Here is a 19056-nt window from a genome sequence, read left to right as displayed (position 1 = left end):
TGAGTACGAAAACATTATTCGATAATCATTGGCCTACGCCTGTGCTGGATTCGAAAAGTGAGAGGCAAGCGTGTGTATTATTCCTTATTCTATGGTAAGCGTTAGGCTCACGATCTGGAGGTCCGGGTTCGATTCCCGATGGGGACATTGTCGAAATCGCTTTGTGAGACCGTCCTATGTTTGGTAAGGACTTTCCAGGCTTGAATCACCTGATTGTCCGAAAAAGTAAGATGATTCCGTGCTTCGGAGGGCACGTTAAGCCGTTGGTCCCGGCTATTAGCCGTAAAAACACCTCCACCAACACGCATTGGAGCAGCGTGGTGGAGTATGCTCCATACCCCCTCTGGTTGATTGAGGGGAGGCCTGTGCCCAGCAGTGGGACGTATATAGGCTGTTTATGTTGTATGGTATGGTACTACCTTGCGTCGCTTGCGATTTTTCTTGTCCCAGGGCGCGTAGGGTATCTTGAGGTGCACGGTCTGTATGTGCAGCTTGACGGCGCTGCTCTGAGTGAAGCGCCGGTTGCAGTGCTGGCACTGGTAGCGCTTCTCACCCGTGTGTACCTGAGACGTGTGTTACGTTAGTTTAGTAGCATATCTTCAGATAACACTTCTGTGCTTCGGCACAACAAATGCACTTCGGCATACAACAAATATACTTTATCGAGTAAAACGGACACAAGATACAGAAATCATCATCATCTCCCTAGCGTTATCCCGTTTTTCAAGGTCCGCTTACCCAACCTGAACATTTGGCAGATCCGGTTTTTTACAGAAGCGACCGCCTGTTTGACAGTCTAACACGCGAAGGAAAAACCAACCAAATACAGGTTAGGTCACATAACTTAACAAGATACAGAAGTAGGGACAACAGATACAGAAAGGCACAACAGGTCATTAAGCCGTTGGTTCCGGTTACTATTCACTGATATAAGTCGGGGTCTTTGGCGGCTTAATAATAACCCTGACACCAGGGTCATAACAAACCTACACGTGAGGTTTGTCGTAGTGGGTTTTAGTGCGTTTCAAATGGTCCAGATCGTTCAGTCTAGTCTGCTACTGGGGTTTGAACCGGCGCTCCCCGTTTGAGAAGCAAGCCGGTGAATCGAAGGACCATTATATAATCTGGACTATATTTAATTTTGTTGCTAATCAGGTTTTACCAAAGTCATCATTAATTTAAGAGCCATAGACTTGTCGGTGTAGCATTCTCCATTCTTGTCCATCAAAGGTCAATTCTTTCACTTCCTTATAAGACACGACGTTCGCCTTCTCCATGTAAGCTGTTCTTGGTCTTCCCCTACCTCTCTATCCTTCTATCTTTCCTCTTCTGTCCTCAATAACTCTTAATATTTCCCTCTATTCCCTTACTAATACTAGCACTTCCTCATTAGTAATCCTTTCTGTCCAACTCATTCTTTCCATCCTCCTCCAACACCACATTTCAAAGGCTTCGAGTCTCTCCCTATCTTTCTGTGTCAGTGTCCAAGTACCATACCATACTGGTAATAGGGTAGTTTCCAAGTAGTCAAATCAGTTACTTATACTCAATGTCAAAACACGACATTACTATGGAATTCGTATGAAAAAGCAACCTGTGACATCATAGAAAAACGTGACAAAAACGTAATATTACATTTTTATTTATTAAAATTCATAAATAAGTACAAAGTATTTATTAAAATCTACAAACACAGAACAATATAGAATTGTCAAAACTCCTCCAAAGCATCACACCGAGGCATAGTGCCCAAACTGGCAGCATTTCCCCTTTGGACAGCTAAACTAACCCTTAGACAAAAATAGCTGCCAGTCCTCGGATCGTGCATTGCCTCGACGAGACGCTTCAAAAGGTCCTTAATAAAACTTTTTGTCTCCGGGAAAAAAAAACAATAAATAAGTTAAACAGAAAAAAAGAAAACGTTTTTCGTCGCCTTCAAATCTGTCTTTATTTAGTAATCAGAATTTCATAATTTATCTTTGACCTAGGAATAGTAATACTCACAACAAGGTGTCTATCTCGGTTGCTCGGCATGCTGAACCGGCGGTCGCAGTGCGGGCATTCGTAGGGCTTCTCATTGGTGTGTGTACGCATGTGCACCATCAGATTCGCGTATTGCTGGAGAACGACATACCATACATTTTTATTAAAGTATAATTCATCAAATCGATTATCAGGATATGACGCTCCGGTTTCCAATTTTAAAATTTTCCGTTACCGGACACGGATATTAGATTTTTAAGGAATTATAAAAGTAAAATATAAATAGGTAAGTGATTTGACTGTGTCCGATTCTCTATGGCGATATTGTCGAAATCACTTTGGGAGACTGTCATTTGTTTGGCAAGGACATTGCAGGCTGAATCGCCTGATGAAGATGATTCCGTGCTTTGGAAGGCACATTAAGGCCTTGGTCCCGGGCTTCTAGACCAAAACACTTCCACCAGCCGGCTGTTGCAGCGTGATGGAACATGCTCCATAACTCTCCTGGGCCCAGTAATCGGAAGTAAGTATATAGGCTGTTTATATTATGTATGATTTGATTTAATCTTACAATGGCAGACTCCAAAGAAGTAGCCAAAAAAAAACCATACTTATTGTGTTTCTGGTTTGGTAGATATCGGTTCCGATTCTGGCGTACATTACCTTAATTTACGTAAGTTACGTGACATGTGCAGTAAATTTAACACAATTTATTATTAAAATTGTTTGTGATTTAATCAAAAATGATTAATCAAAAAGCCCACCCCTGAGTAATCCGGGCGCAAAGGTGCCCATTATAATTAATGGACAACCTTTTCGCCAAGAACAATCCGGCACGGGGGTTATCTCGACTCTCTTAAAGTAAATCATGGTATCTGTAAGTATGGCTGTCTCACTCACCCTGGTGGTGTGTCCGCAGACGTCGCACATGTATCGTTTGAGAAACTCCGCCCCGGGGTGTTCCGCCTCGTAGTGCTTGCGGGCCTGAACGTCGTTCAGCAGGAACTTGTTACACTGCGGAGATTACAATTACACGGTTCATTGTTAGGTCTAGTGGTCACGATCCGGAGGCCCCCGGTTCAAATCCCGGTGGGGACATACCACAAAAATCACTTTGTGATCATTTGGTTAGGACATTACAGGTTGATCACCTGATTGTATGGTCAAATAAATATTTTTATTATTTATTATTGTCCGAAAGTAAGATGATCCGTGCTTCGGAAGGCACGATAAGCCGTTGGTCCCGATTACTACTTACTGATGTAAGTATGTAGTCGTTACATGAGCCATGTCAGGGGCCTTTGGCGGCTCAGTAATAACCCTGACACCAGGGTTGATGAGGACGTCACAACCCACACGATAACAAGCAGATTGTTAGGTATGATTTTCACCAACAAAGTTGGCTCGTCTATTATAGACGGCGCTACGGCTCACCACGTGATAGGTGGTAGAACATTAAGCTCGGTGTGGTATGGAAACTTAGTTCATCATGCGGGAAACAGTCGTGAGCTTATGTTAGGTATCTACTACTCTATACATGGGATAATAGGATTGGGATATAACGAATCATGCTGGTATTGGGGGCCACATCATTTCCTTTTCAGGTGCTTAAGTGAAAGCCCGCCAAAACCTTTACCTTAGGTTTTGGCGGGAAGAAGAGAGGAATGGCGATTAATCCACCGACAAGAGTGCAGCTCTTAAATAGAGAGAGAGAAGTGAAAACCACGTAAGCACCTGTTTGAAAAATCACTGTCAGACGAGATTTCTGTCAACAAAACCTCGCAATAGGCAAGCTAGTTTCAATCTAACAGGCTTTGCACGACAACCGCGTCGCGCGAGTCGCGTATTATATCGAGTGTTTTGACTAATAGACGCAGCGAATGCTATCTATGTGGATAGACGTCGTACGGCTTTTGGTCAAAGCCCTCGATACAATTAGCGCTGCGCGGTTGCCGTGCGCAAGCGGGTAAATAAAACTTATATGATGTATGTATGCGCGTATTACTTGAAGCCCAGATGGTAGAACGCTTGCCTCTCACTTTGAGGTCGCACGTTGGAATCCAGCACAGGCATAAACCAATGATTGTCGAATTTGTTTTCGAATTCATGTTCGGAACATAAATGATGATCTCGTGCTCAGCGGTGAAGGAAAACATCAAAACCTACATTCCCGAAAAATGCATTTTCGGAGGTATGTGTGACCTAACCTGTATTGGGCTGGTTTTGCCTTTGCGGGTTGGAAGGTCAGACAGGCAGTTGCTTCTGTAAAAAACCGGGTCTGTCAAATCTTCAGGTTAGGTAAGCTGTGAAAACAGGATAATGCTAGGAAGATGATGATGCGTGTATGACTCACAATCTCGCAGTGTGTAGCGGTGGGTACCCCGTTGTTGACAATATCTGAAGATCCGTTCCGCGGTCGGCCGCGGCGCTTGCGCTCTCCTGTGCGCGTGAGACGCGGCGGCTTGCTCGAACTGAAATGTACGTTTATTTACTTCCGGTATTTTGCGCATAGTAAACTTTAAATTAACAAGACACGACGAATTCATTAAAAAACATGAAATGGAAGATAGAAGGAAAGAGACAAAACGGAAGAACAAGAAAAACTTCCATGGAACTTAAAATAAAATTAGATAATGTAATTATTAAAACACATAATACCGGGTTCTTACCGCGTTAATATCGGGATCGGAATCGGGATGCTGATAATAACACAGTAAGAACCCGATATTATGTGTTTTAATTATGATAACAACCGCGTAAACCTCAAACAATGTTTAGATGATGTCTACAGGAATTAGCACCAATGTGCTTTAATAATAATAATAAAAGTAGTTTATTCATAAAAAAAGGTATTTTTTACATTACCAATATTATACTTACTTTTTAGTGTAAGTTTAAAATTTTTACTTAGTTCACGTTGCATAAGCTGCACAGAACCCAAATTTAAAATAAAAATAACAGATTATTAAAACCATCGCCAGATTACGTATACGCACGTACGCTCGTTTGCGGGTACGTATAAGTAGTCTACCCACTGTTCGCGTTGTTCGATTACATCACGGTACAGCAAAAACTCAAAATCGTAATTAAACATTTCCGACAAGAAAAGCACCTAGCATCGTTTTTAGTACAATCAAGTCATCATTAATTTCAGAGTAAGTTGTCGGTGTAGCATTCTTGTCTATCAAGGGCCAATTGGGTAGTTTCCTAGGTCAAAGATAAATTATGAAATTCTGATTACTAAATAAAGACAGATCTATCAAAAAAACGTTTTCTTTTTCTATTTAACTTATTTGTGAATTTTATTAACGTAAGAATATAAAGATAAAAGAAAATATAATAATAAGTGCGACATTTCGTCACGTTTTTCTATGACGTCACAGGTTGCTTTTTTCACACTTTCATATCTAGTAATTTCGTGTTTTGACGTTTAGTAAAAAGTATCTGATTTGACTAGTTGGAAACTAGCCTATTCTTTGACTTCCTTATAAGACACGATGTTCGCCTTCTCTCTCATTTGTTCCGTGAAGCTCTCATTGGTCTTCCCTTTCCTCTCTATCCTTCTGTCTTCCCTTTTATGATGTTTTTATTAAATTCGTGGTGTCTATAGATTGTTTTAAGTTTGCGCGGTCATGTTTTTGCGGTTTATGGCACTTGCAACAGTGTCAATATATCGGGAGTCTCATATCCCTGATTTAAAGGCGGTAAGAACCCGTTATTATGAGTTTCGTCGTGTCTTATTAGGTGTCCAATAATCTTGCTTCTTCTATCTTCAATAACTCTCACTATTTGTCTACGTTCACTTCTTTATTATTAGCCCTTACCATACAATGTATTCTTTCCATCCGCCTCCAACACCACACCATCAAACAGACGTTCATTTTTTTTTCCTTTACGGTGTGACTAACACCCTGTAGTAATATAACTCACGTGTTAGTAGTGGCGTGTTTGCTGGAGCTGCCAAGGTGTGTCTGGTACGCGTGGTCAGAGAAGAACTGCACGTCGCAGTCGAAGCAGTAATGCGGGTGCGTTGGGTCCGGCTCGACGCCCTCGCTCGCTTCCAACTCCTGTCAAACGAGGATATAATTAGGTTTATAGAATCATTATTTCTTATTAAAGACTTACAGTCACTTACATAAGAAATACTTAACATAAACAGCCTATATACGTCCCACTGCTGGGCACAGGCCTCCCCTTAATCAACCGGAGGGGGTATGAAGCATACTCCATCACGCTGCTCCACTGCGGGTTGGTGGAGGTGATTTTACGGCTAATAGCCGGGACCAACGGCTTAACGTGCCCTCCGAAGCACGGAATCATCTTACTTTTTCGGACAATCAGGTGATTCAAGCCTGAAAAGCCCTTACCAAACAAAGGACATTCTCATAAAGTGAATTCGACAATGTCCCCATCGGGAATCGAACCCGGACCTCCAGATCGTGAGCCTAACACTCTAACCACTAGACCACGGAGGCTGTTAATAATAAGTAGTGTTATTAATAAGAAATACTTACTTAATAATAATCATGCTTACGATGCTATACAGAAACAAAGTTATAGGATGTTCTAAATAGAAATATTTTGTATTACATAATGGGAAAGTTTGGCCTTAAATGATCAATCCGAGTCAATACGTTTTATATCGGACGGTAGTCGGTTATAAAGTTGTGCTCCCTCGTATGTAAACATTCGCTTACCGTAGTTTGTTAATTTAAATTAGTTTGCCAATTTTAAGTTTATAATGGTGCTAATTCCTGCAGACGCCATTTAATTTTATTTTAAGTTATACCTATCATTTTCTCATGCGTATAAAAGAAAGGGACAGGTAATCGAAAGGCATAAAATTTATGGAATACACGTCAATTTTCAGCACAAATTTAAAACAACCGTCTAAAAATTTTACATCGGCCAATAACCCGACAGAATTAAGTAAACAGCACGTCAAACGGATTGCATACTTGAGAAATGCCTGTTTTAATCGCACGGGTTATTCATTCATTTTAAAATTAACTTGTTGACAGTCATCCGTCACTTTCCTTTTCGGCGGATAAGAAAATGACGGATATAACTTAAAATAAAGTAGATATAGATCTACTTTTTGTTTGTATTATTACTACGGGTTGGTGGAGCTGTATTATTTTATTATTGCGTATATTAGGAAATAAATTTTAAGCAAAAGAAGTTGGTGCTTATCTGGTTGGATAAGGTAGAGTATGCTTAACCCCTCTAGTTGGTCGAGGGAGGTTTGTGCCATAGAATAAGGAATAATACTACGTGTAGAACGGCAACTCTTCTCTCCCCACCAGCGGCTGATTTAGTTTACCTCACTCCCCCTCGGTCTTACTTTAGACGTCACACACACAGATGCGCGTGTACGACAACGTCAATGAATAGTGCCTGTGTAAAACGAGGTGTCTTGTTTGTCTGGGGAATGCTTGTGGCCAGCATTGGGACGTATATAGACTATTCAGGTTATGTAATAAAACATAGAGCGTTAAGAAAATTGCTTTACCTCTTTACTATGAGATATTTTCTTATGGCAATAGAGTCCATTCTCGCTGACAAAGCTGTGCCCGCACAGGTTGCAGATGTTGGACGACGGGTGTTTGATGCGGACGTGTGTGAGACGAGTCGACGCTTTCCTGGAAATAACGATGTATTATAAAAAAAGCTGGCCGAATAAGGTACATTGAAGTAATTCAGCGGGAGTCGATCGCCGCGTTGGGTCGCTCGCTCTAGCAAATGACGGTTATAGGTGACAGAAAAGGATAGAAGAGTACAAAAGTGCGATGTGCTACCATTATTGAAACTGATTCCACCAGGGGGGCTAAAAGGGCCACATCGAAGCAATAGGCTACTTGACAACCTAATCAAATGAGATACTTTTTACGAAACGTCAAAACGAAAGTGTTTTTAAATGTTTTTATGGAAATACTGTCCTGTGACGTCATCAATAAAAGCCGTCAAACGTCGTACTCATTGTTACTTAATTCGTAAATAAAATTCGAAAATAAGTCGAAAAGAAAAATGAGATTGATTTTTGATCGTCTTAGACTGGCTTCTAGATTTGCGTTTTATAATTTATCTTTGATCCAGTCAAATTCATTTAAAAAAGCAATATTGTTATTGGACATTTGCACATATAAAAACAAGTGAGCAATGTCAACTAATGTCAATATCGCTTTTTAGGTGATGAATCAGTATTTTTTGCTTCGATGTGACTTTTTTAAACCCCCTGGTATATAAAAGTTAGAATCAGTTTCAGTAAGGGTTGAACATCGCACTTTCCTACTCCTCTATCCTTTTTTGTCACTCACAACCGTCATTTGCTAGAGCGACTTATTGCGACGGTCGGCCTCTTTATCTCGCTCTAGCAAATAACGGTTCTGAGTGACAGAAAAGGATAGAAGCATTAGAAAGTTCGATGCGGCGAAAACAGATGTACATCAACCCTTATTTTTTTAAATAGTACACACAAAAAAGGTAAATTTTGAATAAATAGAAAGTTTGTGTAAATGTTTACCTTATAGAATAATGGGTATAAAGTCTATATTGAATAAGTACGTTTTATTAGTGCTATACTTACTTGAACTCCTTTTTACAATGTGGACAGCTGTATGTAACATTTTTGTGCCACCGGTAATGTATGTGAGCTTGGCCTCTGCGAAAAACAAAATTAGCCCTTAATCTCTATTAAAGAAGGTAGTTAGAGATCCTCATTATAAAAAAAAACAGATATTTTACTCATTTTCGGTAGAGAGGAAGCCTGTGACAGTCAGCAAGTCGGTAGTAGCTTATATTGTATACTATATTTTTTTAATGTTTGTTATATCTGCAATCAGTTTCTCTTTTTTTACTATGAGCACATTTTTTATGAGTAAAGTTTCATTTTATATTCTATATAGACAATTTTTTTTAAGTTTAAATTCTTATAGGGTCAGGTTTATCGAATCTTTATTTCTTATTCAAGATAAGTCACTTACATAAGAAAATGCTTACATACTTAGTTTCAGTAGTTTTATCTATACATCTCAACTCTTTTGCTACCTGCTTTTGTTTTGTCATTGATAGGTGACCAATCAATCAATAACTATTGCACAAAAACTTAATCTCAGGACATGTTATTTATTTATTTATATAGCCTTTTATCAGACATAGAAGTTACATTTTAAAGTTTTTCCTTAATCTAAGATCTATATATCTGATAACCAATCTGTGTGTCTTCAGGCAAAGGCCCCCATTTTCCTCCATTCTTTTTTGTCCAATCTCAGGACATGTCTCTCTCTCTCTTTATTTAAGAGCTGCGCTCTTGTCGGTGCAGTTATCGCCATTCCTCTCTTCTTCCCGCCAAAATCTTCACCTCCTGATACGACACGACCTGCACCTTCTCTTTTATTTGTTTCATAAATGTTCTCCTAGGTCTACCCATTTCTCTCTTCCCTTCAATTTTTCCTTCTATGATGTTTGTTATAAATGAATCGCGTCTCAGGACATGTACAGACGCATTAAATAAGCATAATAGGCGACGTCATCCAACCTCATCAACCAGAAAAAAAAAAACACTATATATGAAAAAAGTATAATATTGAATGCTTTACCTGTTGTAACAGACATAGCTGCACACTTGGCAGGTATATTTGAAGAGGTGAGTTATGATCATGTGCTTGTATACTTTCCGCTGATCCTTGAAGTATAACTTGCACATGTCGCACTGTAGCTTGCCCGAAAACGCCTGCATTACAAATTACATTTATTACATTAATAATACATTTATTTATTATGGTGCATCAACAGAAAAGTTGCAGTATGCCTGCTAATTATAGACGTATGGTCACGAGCATTAATATGTTTACACTTTGGTACCATGTCACATTAACTTTTTTGACAAATTGAACTGTAAGTCTCACTAAATGTCAAATATGTTAGTGCGACAGAGTCCTAAAGTGAGTACATTATATTGCTCATGACTGTACTCAGCACTGGCTATAATATTAATAACATAAGCTAAAGTATACAGTTTAACTGTATTATAACAATAATGGCGCCGATTCCTGTAGACACCTAATTTTATTTTAAGTTATACCCGTCATTTTCTTATCCGCCGAAAAGGAAAGGGACGGATGATTGACAACTGTTAATTTTAAAATAAACAAATAACCCGGGCGAAACACATCTCACTGGAACGCAACCCCTTTGACTTATGTTGTTAATTTAGTCAGAATGTTCACGAATGCAAAATTTTGAGAGGGTTGTTTAAACTTCTGCATAAAATTGACTGACAGTTGAATAAAATAGGTATTTCGCCTTGAAAAATTAAACCTACAAATAGGTAAGTTTCGTTAGGTTTTACATTTAGTTCAGGGATCTAGGTTTGTATGATAAATACTTAGGAATTTTATAAAAACCTAAACGCTTTTTGGGCTAATCCGTGACAGGCGACAACCCTATTCGGAAAACGCGAATCCACGAGTTCAAATCACGGCTCAAAGACTAAACCACAGAATTCGAATTTATTGATTTGAATTCAAGTTTGGACCATAGATACTTGGTGTATCAAGTAGTTTCCAGGATTTGAGCCCGGTTAATGGCATTAAGCTCGCCCCCTATTAAATAGAAGTTAAACATAGCTGCCGAGGAGTGGATGTATATACCATAGAGCTCTACCAATCCCTCAGGGATACAACCATGATGCTATATTATGTTGCTTTTTAGGCTGTTTTGCATGGTTATAAAGTCGGCACTTATTTTTTTAAATGACTTGACATATTATATTATATATAGCTACAAACCCATTGACTGACTGACTGACTCACTGACTGACTGACAGGGTTGTTCTCCCAGAAGGAGCGTCGGGGGGTGAAAATGATGTATGGGGGGTGTGATCTAGACCTCCCGGTGAGTATGGGAAAACTTCCAGATCTTGGAAAACTGCTCCGCATCAGGGAGACACCCTACGGCCTGACAAAACTATCTTACCTGGATCAATTTTTTTTTCGCAAAACCTATTTAAATCTTAGTCAAATTCAATCGCCGGTGAAAAAAAATCAAAATGGCCGAAAAACAAGATGGCCGCCATACAAAATTTTGTTTTTCCAGAAAATTTCTCGTTGGTAAAAACTGTGTATGGGGATGTCATCGGAACGTCAACATTAATATAAAATAACTTCTAGATCTTTGAAATCTGCTCCGCATCAGGGAGACACCCTACGGCCTGGCAAAAGTATCACACCTGGAACGATTCTTTTTTCACGAGACCTATTTAAATTTTGGTCAAGTCTTATCGCTAGAGAAAAAAAAACAAAATGGCCGAAAAACAAGATGGCCGCCATACAAAGTTTTGTTTTTCTAGAAAATGTCTCAGAGGTAAAATTGATGTATAGGGGTGTGATCGGAACGTCATCTTGGAAAACTGCTCCGCATCACGGAGACACCCTACGGCCTGGCAAAACTATAGCACCTAGAACTTTTTTGATTTCACGAGTCCTATTTAAATCTTGGTCAAATTTTATCACCGGTGAAAAAAAAACATAATGGCCGAAAAACAAGATGGCCGCCTTATAAATTTTTGTTTTTCCAGAAAATATCTCGGGTGTAAAAAATATGTATAGGGGTGTGATCGGAACGTCATCTTGGAAAACTGCTCCGCATCAGGGAGTCACCCTACGGCCTGGCAAAACTATAGCACCTAGAACTTTTTTGATTTCACGAGACCTATTCAAGTCTTGGTCAAATTCTATGGCCGCCATACAAACTTTCGAACTAATACAGGACACGCGAGCAGCTTGCTGCGAGCGAACCACGCGACATCTAGTTTTATTATTATATTATATATAGCTACAAACCCACTGACTGACTGACTCACTCACTCACTCACTGACATAATTGTTCTCCCAGAAGGAGCGTCGGGGGGTAAAAATGGTGTATGGGGGATGTGATCTGGACCTTCCGGTGAGTATGGGAAAACTTCCAGATCTTGGAAAACTGCTCCGCATCAGGGAGACACCCTACGGCCTGGCGCAACTATCGCACCTAGAACGATTCTTTTTCCACAAAACCTACTTAATTCCTGGTCAAATTCAATCACTGGTGAAAAAAAATCAAAATGGCGGAAAAACAAGATGGCCGCCATACAAAAAAATGTTTTTCCAGAAAATGTCTCAGGGGTAAAAATTGTGTATGGGAGTGTAATCGGAGTGTCTTGTTGAGTATGGAGACACTTCTCTATCTTCAAATCTGCTCCGCATCAGGGAGACACCCTACGGCCTGGCCAAACTATCGCACCTAGAACATTATTTTTTCCACCAGGCCTATTATAATCTTGGTCAAATTTAATTGCAGTTGAAAAAAAATCAAAATGGCGGAAATTCAAGATGGCCGCCATACAAATTTTTCTTTTTTCCTGAAAATGCCTCGGGGGTAAAAAGGATGTATAGGAATGTGATCAAAATGTCATGTTGAGTATGGAAATACTTCCCGACCTTCAAAAACTGCTCCGCATCAGGGAGACACCCTACGGCCTGGCAAAACTATCACACCTGTACCAATTTTTTTTTCATAAACCTTATTTAAACCTTGGTCAAATTTTATCGCCAGTGAAAAAAAAACAAAATGGCGGTAAAACAAGATGGCCGCCATACAAAATTTTCGTTTTTCCCGAAAATGCCTCGGGGGTAAAAATGATGTATGAGGAATGTGATCGAAACATCATGTTGAGTATGGAAATATTTTCGATCTTCATAAGCTGCTCCGCATCAGGGAGACACCCTACAGCCTGGCGAAACTATCGCACCTGGAACTTTTTTGTTTTCATGAAGCCTATTAAAGTCTTGGTCAAATTTTATCGCCAGTGAAAAAAAAAACAAAATGGCCGAAAAACAAGATGGCCGCCATACAAATTTTTGTTTTTCCAGAAAATGTCTCACGAGGTAAAAATGATGTATTGGGGTGTGATCGGAACGTCATCTTGGAAAACTGCTCCGCATCAGGGAGACACTCTACGGCCTGGCAAAACTATAGCACCTAGAACTTTTTTGATTTCAGGAGACCTATTTTAGTCTTGGTCAAATTCTATCTCGGTAAAAAAAATGGCGGGAAAACAAGACACGCGAGCAGCTTGCTGCGAGCGAACCACGCGACATCTAGTTATATTATATATAGCTGCAAACCCACTGACTGACTCACTCACTCACTCACTCACTGACATAATTGTTCTCCCAGAAGGAGCGTCGGGGGGTGAAAATGATGTATGGGGGGTGTGATCGGGACCTCTCGGTGAGTATGGGAAAACTTCCAGATCTTGGAAAACTGCTCCGCATCAGGTAGACACCCTACGGCCTGGCAAAACTATCGCACCTAGAAAGATTCTTTTTTCACAAAACCTATTTAAATCTTGGTCAAATTGTATTGTCGGTGAAAAAAAATCAAAATGGCGGAAAAAAAAGATGGCCGCCATACAAAATTTCGTTTTTCCAGAAAATGTCTCGGAGGTAAAAATGATGTATGAGAGGTGTGATCGAAACGTCAAGCTGAGTATGGAAAAACTGTTAGATCTTGAAAAACTGCTCCGCATCAGGGAGACACCCTACGGCCTGGCAAAACTATAAAACCTGGAGCAATTTTTCTTTCGCGAAACATATTTAAATCTTGGTCAAATCCAATCCCTGCTGAAAAAAAACCAAAATGGCGGAAAAACAAGATGGCCGCCATACAAAATTTTCGTTTTTCCCGAAAATGCCTCGGGGGTAAAAATGATGTATGAGGAATGTGATCGAAACATCATGTTGAGTATGGAAATACTTTTCTATCTTCGAAAGCTGCTCCGCATCAGGGAGACACCCTACAGCCTGGCGAAACTATCGCACATGGAACTTTTTTGTTTTCACGAAGCCTATTAACCCAGTTACTCCTGAAACTATTTATGGTCTCCGGATTTCGTAATTTTTCAATATGTGTTTTATTGTGGTGCCAAAGTCTTCGGAAAAATAGTGAATAAAATCTATCTCTTCTGGGAAAGCGGGAAAATCATGGCCGTTTAAACGCCCAGTAGGAATATCCACTACTAACATACACAAGGAAATATAGCTGTATTAAAATACAATTTAAGTTTTCTTGGGCACTTTTATTTGCAACATAAACATTTTAACTGTAATATGATAATATTTCTACTATTCGGCAGTGTGATATGTAAGAAAACATGCTTTGGGGTGCAGAGAAACAGTACATTTTTTACAAAAATAATTAGTTTTTTTCTTGCATACAGCACACCTCAGCTGAATTTCTTTATATTCCACCAGATGCTCCATTCTGTCATAACGGGACGTTTCACGATAGTTTCTTGACGTTGGACGTGGACCACGCTTTTCCGTTTTTTGATACGTCTCCAGAGTTCTCCAGTAAGCTTCTTGCTACCGCCCTGCGATAAGTCAGATGATAATATTCGCCACTATCAGCCTTGTACAACTGCCAAGCATTGTGAACAGCCATGTCGAGGCAATGACACATCAATGGAAAATACCATTTTCCCCCCTGATGCTGGTCCTATATTTTGGTCAGCTCAATCTCGATTTTTTGCCCCTCTGGGAATCTATGTGCATTGTGACGGTTCCTTCACTGATATTTTTGATTACGTGGCACTGTCACGGCTATAAGAGGTGTATCACATTCGGTAGGTGCAGTGACATCTGATATAATCTGTTCTGGGGGATCCGCAGCTTCATCAATAGATACAATGCCTGTACATCTTCTTTAGGCTATCGTAGACAAAGGCAATTCATGTTCAATGTCAAAAAATTCGTCGTCTGAATAGATCAGGTCTGCTTGAGCTTTCAGCTGAGAACCTGAAAAACCTAACAATTTGAATCAATATATAAAAACTAATAAATAACTGTGTAATGGTAATAAATGTATTATGAACAAATGTATAACTATTTCGCTTACTAGCTTACCTAGAAGATTATGCCAAGTTACAACTTCTTCGCCTCCAGAATCCTCATCAGTTATATCAGCGTTCGCATTTTCAGGTGGTAAAATAGCTACGCCACTTGGCAATTGATCGTTATCGTCAATACACTCCAGCTCTTCGATAATTTCAATCAATCTCAACGGTTTCATATAGCGCGGCCTGGAAAACATAACAGACGTTGATTCTCCTACTGGGCGTTTAAACAACCATAAACTTTCAAGATCAAAATTGATATAAAAAACTCTTGTAAGATACTTTATTTTCCATTTCTTGACTAATATGTACTTACGTCTCAATAAAGCTATAAGTAATAAACAATAATATCTCGAAAAACTAATAAAAACTTACCTCTTAGAAGCCATATTTCGAAATATTTTATTAACTGTCACTTAAAACCGCAAAATTAATTGAAAATAGGCACACAAATAGCATAAACAAGTTACTGTCATGAAGTTTAATTAACACTAAGGAGAATAACGCAGAGATAACTAGTGTAGAAAACATTAATTCTACAAATAATCGAGGGTAGATTTGATAAGTATTGGCGGGCGTTTAAAAGGCCAGTAGGGGAATCTGGGTTAAAGTCTTGGTCAAATTTTATCGCCGGTGAAAAAAAAACAAAATGGCCGAAAAACAAGATGGCCGCCATACAAATTTTTCTTTTTCCAGAAAATGTCTCAGAGGTAAAAATGATGTATTGGGGTGTGATCGGAACGTCATCTTGGAAAACTGCTTCGCATCAGGGAGACACCCTACGGCCTGGCAAAACTATAGCACCTAGAACTTTTTTGATTTCACGAGATCTATTTTAGTCTTGGTCAAATTCTATCGCGGTAAAAAAATAGCGGGAAAACAAGACACGCGAGCAGCTTGCTGCGAGCGAACCACGCGACATCTAGTTATTATTATATTATATATAGCTACAAACCCATGTACTGACTGACTCACTGACATAATTGTTCTCCCAGAAGGAGCGTCGGGGGGTAAAAATAATGTATGAGAAAAGTGATCGGGACCTCCCGGTGAGTATGGGAAAACTTCCAGATCCTGGAAAACTGCTCCGCATCAGGGAGACACCCTACGGCCTGGCAAAACTATCGCACCTGGATCGATTCTTTTTTCACAATACCTATTTAATTCTTAGTCAAATCCTATGGCCAGTAAAAAAAAATCAAAATGGCGGAAAAACAAGATGGCCGCCATACAAAATTTAGTTTTTCCAGAAAATGTCTCTTAGGTAAAAACAATGTATTTGGGTGTAATCGGAATGTCATGTTGAGTATGGAAGTACTTCTCGATCTTTGAAATCTGCTCCGCATCAGGGAGAGACCCTATGGCCTGGCAAAACTATCACACCTGGAACGATTCTTTTTTCACAAAACCTATTCAAATCTTGGTCAAATTTTATCGCCGGTAAAAAAAAAACAAAATGTCGGAAAAACAAGATGGCCGCCATACAAAAATTTGTTTTTCCAGAAAAAAGCCTCAGGGGTAAAAAATGTGTATGGGAGGTGTGATCAAAACCTCAAGTTGAGTATGGAAATACTGCTCGATCTTGAAAACCTGCTCCGCATCAGGGAGACACCCTACGGCCTGGCGAAACTATCGCACCTGCAACTTTTCTGTTTTCACGATACCTATTTAAACCTTGGTCAAATCCAATCCCCGGTGACAAAAAACCAAAATGGCGGAAAAACAAGATGGCCGCCATACAAAATTTTCGTTTTTCCAGAAAATGCCTCGGGGGTAAAAATGATGTATAGGGATGTGATCGGATCGTCATGTTGAGTATTTCAATACTGCTCGATCTTGAAAAACTGCTCCGCATCAGGGAGACACCCTACGGCCTGGCAAAACTATAAAACCTGGAGCAATTTTTCTTTCGCGAAACATATTTAAATCTTGGTCAAATCCAATCCCTGCTGAAAAAAAACCAAAATGGCGGAAAAACAAGATGGCCGCCATACAAAATTTTCGTTTTTTCCGAAAATGCCTCGGGGGTAAAAATGATGCATGAGGAATGTGATCGAAACATCATGTTGAGTATGGAAATACTTTTCGATCTTCGAAAGCTGCTCCGCATCAGGGAGACACCCTACAGCCTGGCGAAACTATCGCACCTGGAACTTTTTTGTTTTCACGAAGCTTATTAAAGTCTTGGTCAAATTTTATCGCCAGTGAAAAAAAAACAAAATGGCCGAAAAACAAGATGGCCGCCACACAAATTTTTGTTTTTCCAGAAAATGTCTCGGGTGTAAAAAATATGTATAGGGGTGTGATCGGAACGTCATCTTGGAAAACTGCTCCGCATCAGGGAGACGCCCTACGGCTTGGCGAAATTATCGCACCTGGAACTTTTTTGTTTTCACGAAACCTATTTAAATCTTGGTCAAATTTTATCGCCGGTGGAAAAAAAAACAAAATGGCCGAAAAACAAGATGGCCGCCATATAAATTTTTGTTTTTCCAGAAAATGTCTCGGGTGTAAAAATTATGTATAGGGGTGTGATCGAAACGTCATCTTGGAAAACTGCTCCACATCAGGGAGACACCCTACGGCCTGGCAAAACTATAGCACCCTACGGCCTGGCAAAACTATAGCACCTAGAACTTTTTTGATTTCACGAGACCTATTCAAGTCTTGGTCAAATTCTATCGCGGTAAAAAAATGGCGGGAAAACAAGACACGCGAGCAGCTTGCTGCGAGCGAACCACGCGACATCTAGTTATCTAGTTATATTATATAAAGCTACAAACCCATTGACTGACTGACTGACTGACTCACTGACTGACAGGGTTGTTCTCCCAGAAGGAGCGTCGGGGGGTGAAAATGATGTATGGGGGGTGTGATCGGGACCTCCCGGTGAGTATGGGAAAACTTCCAGATCTTGGAAAACTGCTCCGCATCAGGGAGACACCCTACAGTCTGGCTCAACTATTATACCTAGATCAATTATTTTTTCGCAAAACCTATTTAAATCTTGGTCAAATTCTATCGTGGGTGAAAAAAAATCAAAATGGCGGAAAAACAAGATGGCCGCCATACAAAAAAATATTTTTCCAGAAAATGTCTCGGGGGTAAAAAAAATGTATGGGGACGTAATCGGAAGGTTTTGTTGAGTATGGAAATATTTCTTGATCTTCAGAAACTGCTCCGCATCAGGGAGACACCCTACGGCCTGGCGAAACTATCGCACCTGGAACGATTATTTTTTCATAGAACCTATTTAAATCTTGGTCAAATTCAATCGTGAGTGAAAAAAAATCAAAATGGCGGAAAAACAAGATGGCCGCCATACAAAATTTTGTTTTTTCAGAAAATGTCTCGGTGGGAAAAATTATGTATGAGGAATGTGATCAAAACATCATGTTGAGTATGGAAATACTTTTCGATCTTCGAAAGCTGCTCCGCATCAGGGAGACACCCTACAGCCTGGCGCAACTATTATACCTGGATCAATTTTTTTTTCGCAAAACCTATTTAAATCTTGGTCAAATTTTAATGCCGGTGAAAAAAAATCAAAATGGCGGAAAAACAAGATGGCCGCCATACAAAATTTCGTTTTTCCAGAAAATGTTTCGTTGGTAAAAACTGTGTATGGGGTTGTAATCGGAACGTCTTGGTGAGTATGGAAATACTTCTCGATCTTGAAAAACTGCTCCGCATCAGGCAGACACCCTACGGCCTGGCAAAACTATAAAACCTGGAGCAATTTTTCTTTCGCGAAACATATTTAAATCTTGGTCAAATCCAATCCCTGCTGAATAAAAACAAAATGGCGGAAAAACAAGATGGCCGCCATACAAAATTTTCGTTTTTCCCGAAAATGCCTCGGGGGTAACAATGATGTATGAGGAATGTGATCGAAACATCATGTTGAGTATGGAAATACTTTTCGATCTTCGAAAGCTGCTCCGCATCAGGGAGACACCCTACAGCCTGGCGAAACTATCGCACATGGAACTTTTTTGTTTTCACGGAGCCTATTAAAGTCTTGGTCAAATTTTATCGCCAGTGAAAAAAAAACAAAATGGCCGAAAAACAAGATGGCCGCCATACAAATTTTTGTTTTTCCAGAAAATGTCTCAGAGCTAAAAATTATGTATTGGTGT

General features: G+C 39.8%; 1 protein-coding gene across 1 annotated transcript in view; it reads right to left on the bottom strand.

Moving 5' to 3' along the window:
• LOC126377020 (zinc finger protein 420-like) overlaps positions 1-19056 on the bottom strand; it is a 34243-nt gene that overhangs the window by 2868 nt on the left and 12319 nt on the right. The window contains exons 6-13 of the mRNA XM_050024625.1: positions 9582-9715; positions 8570-8644; positions 7496-7625; positions 5914-6050; positions 4337-4454; positions 2884-2997; positions 2005-2118; positions 420-563 (exon numbers count right to left, since the gene is read on the bottom strand). Of these exons, the coding sequence (XP_049880582.1) occupies positions 420-563; positions 2005-2118; positions 2884-2997; positions 4337-4454; positions 5914-6050; positions 7496-7625; positions 8570-8644; positions 9582-9715 (966 nt within the window). The remainder of the gene's footprint in view (positions 1-419; positions 564-2004; positions 2119-2883; positions 2998-4336; positions 4455-5913; positions 6051-7495; positions 7626-8569; positions 8645-9581; positions 9716-19056) is intronic.

The sequence above is a fragment of the Pectinophora gossypiella genome, chromosome 22 (genome assembly GCF_024362695.1).
Source record: "Pectinophora gossypiella chromosome 22, ilPecGoss1.1, whole genome shotgun sequence".
NCBI lineage: Eukaryota > Metazoa > Arthropoda > Insecta > Lepidoptera > Gelechiidae > Pectinophora > Pectinophora gossypiella.
The sequence above is the reverse complement of the archived record's forward strand: the minus strand, read 5'-3'. Positions and strand labels throughout refer to the sequence as shown.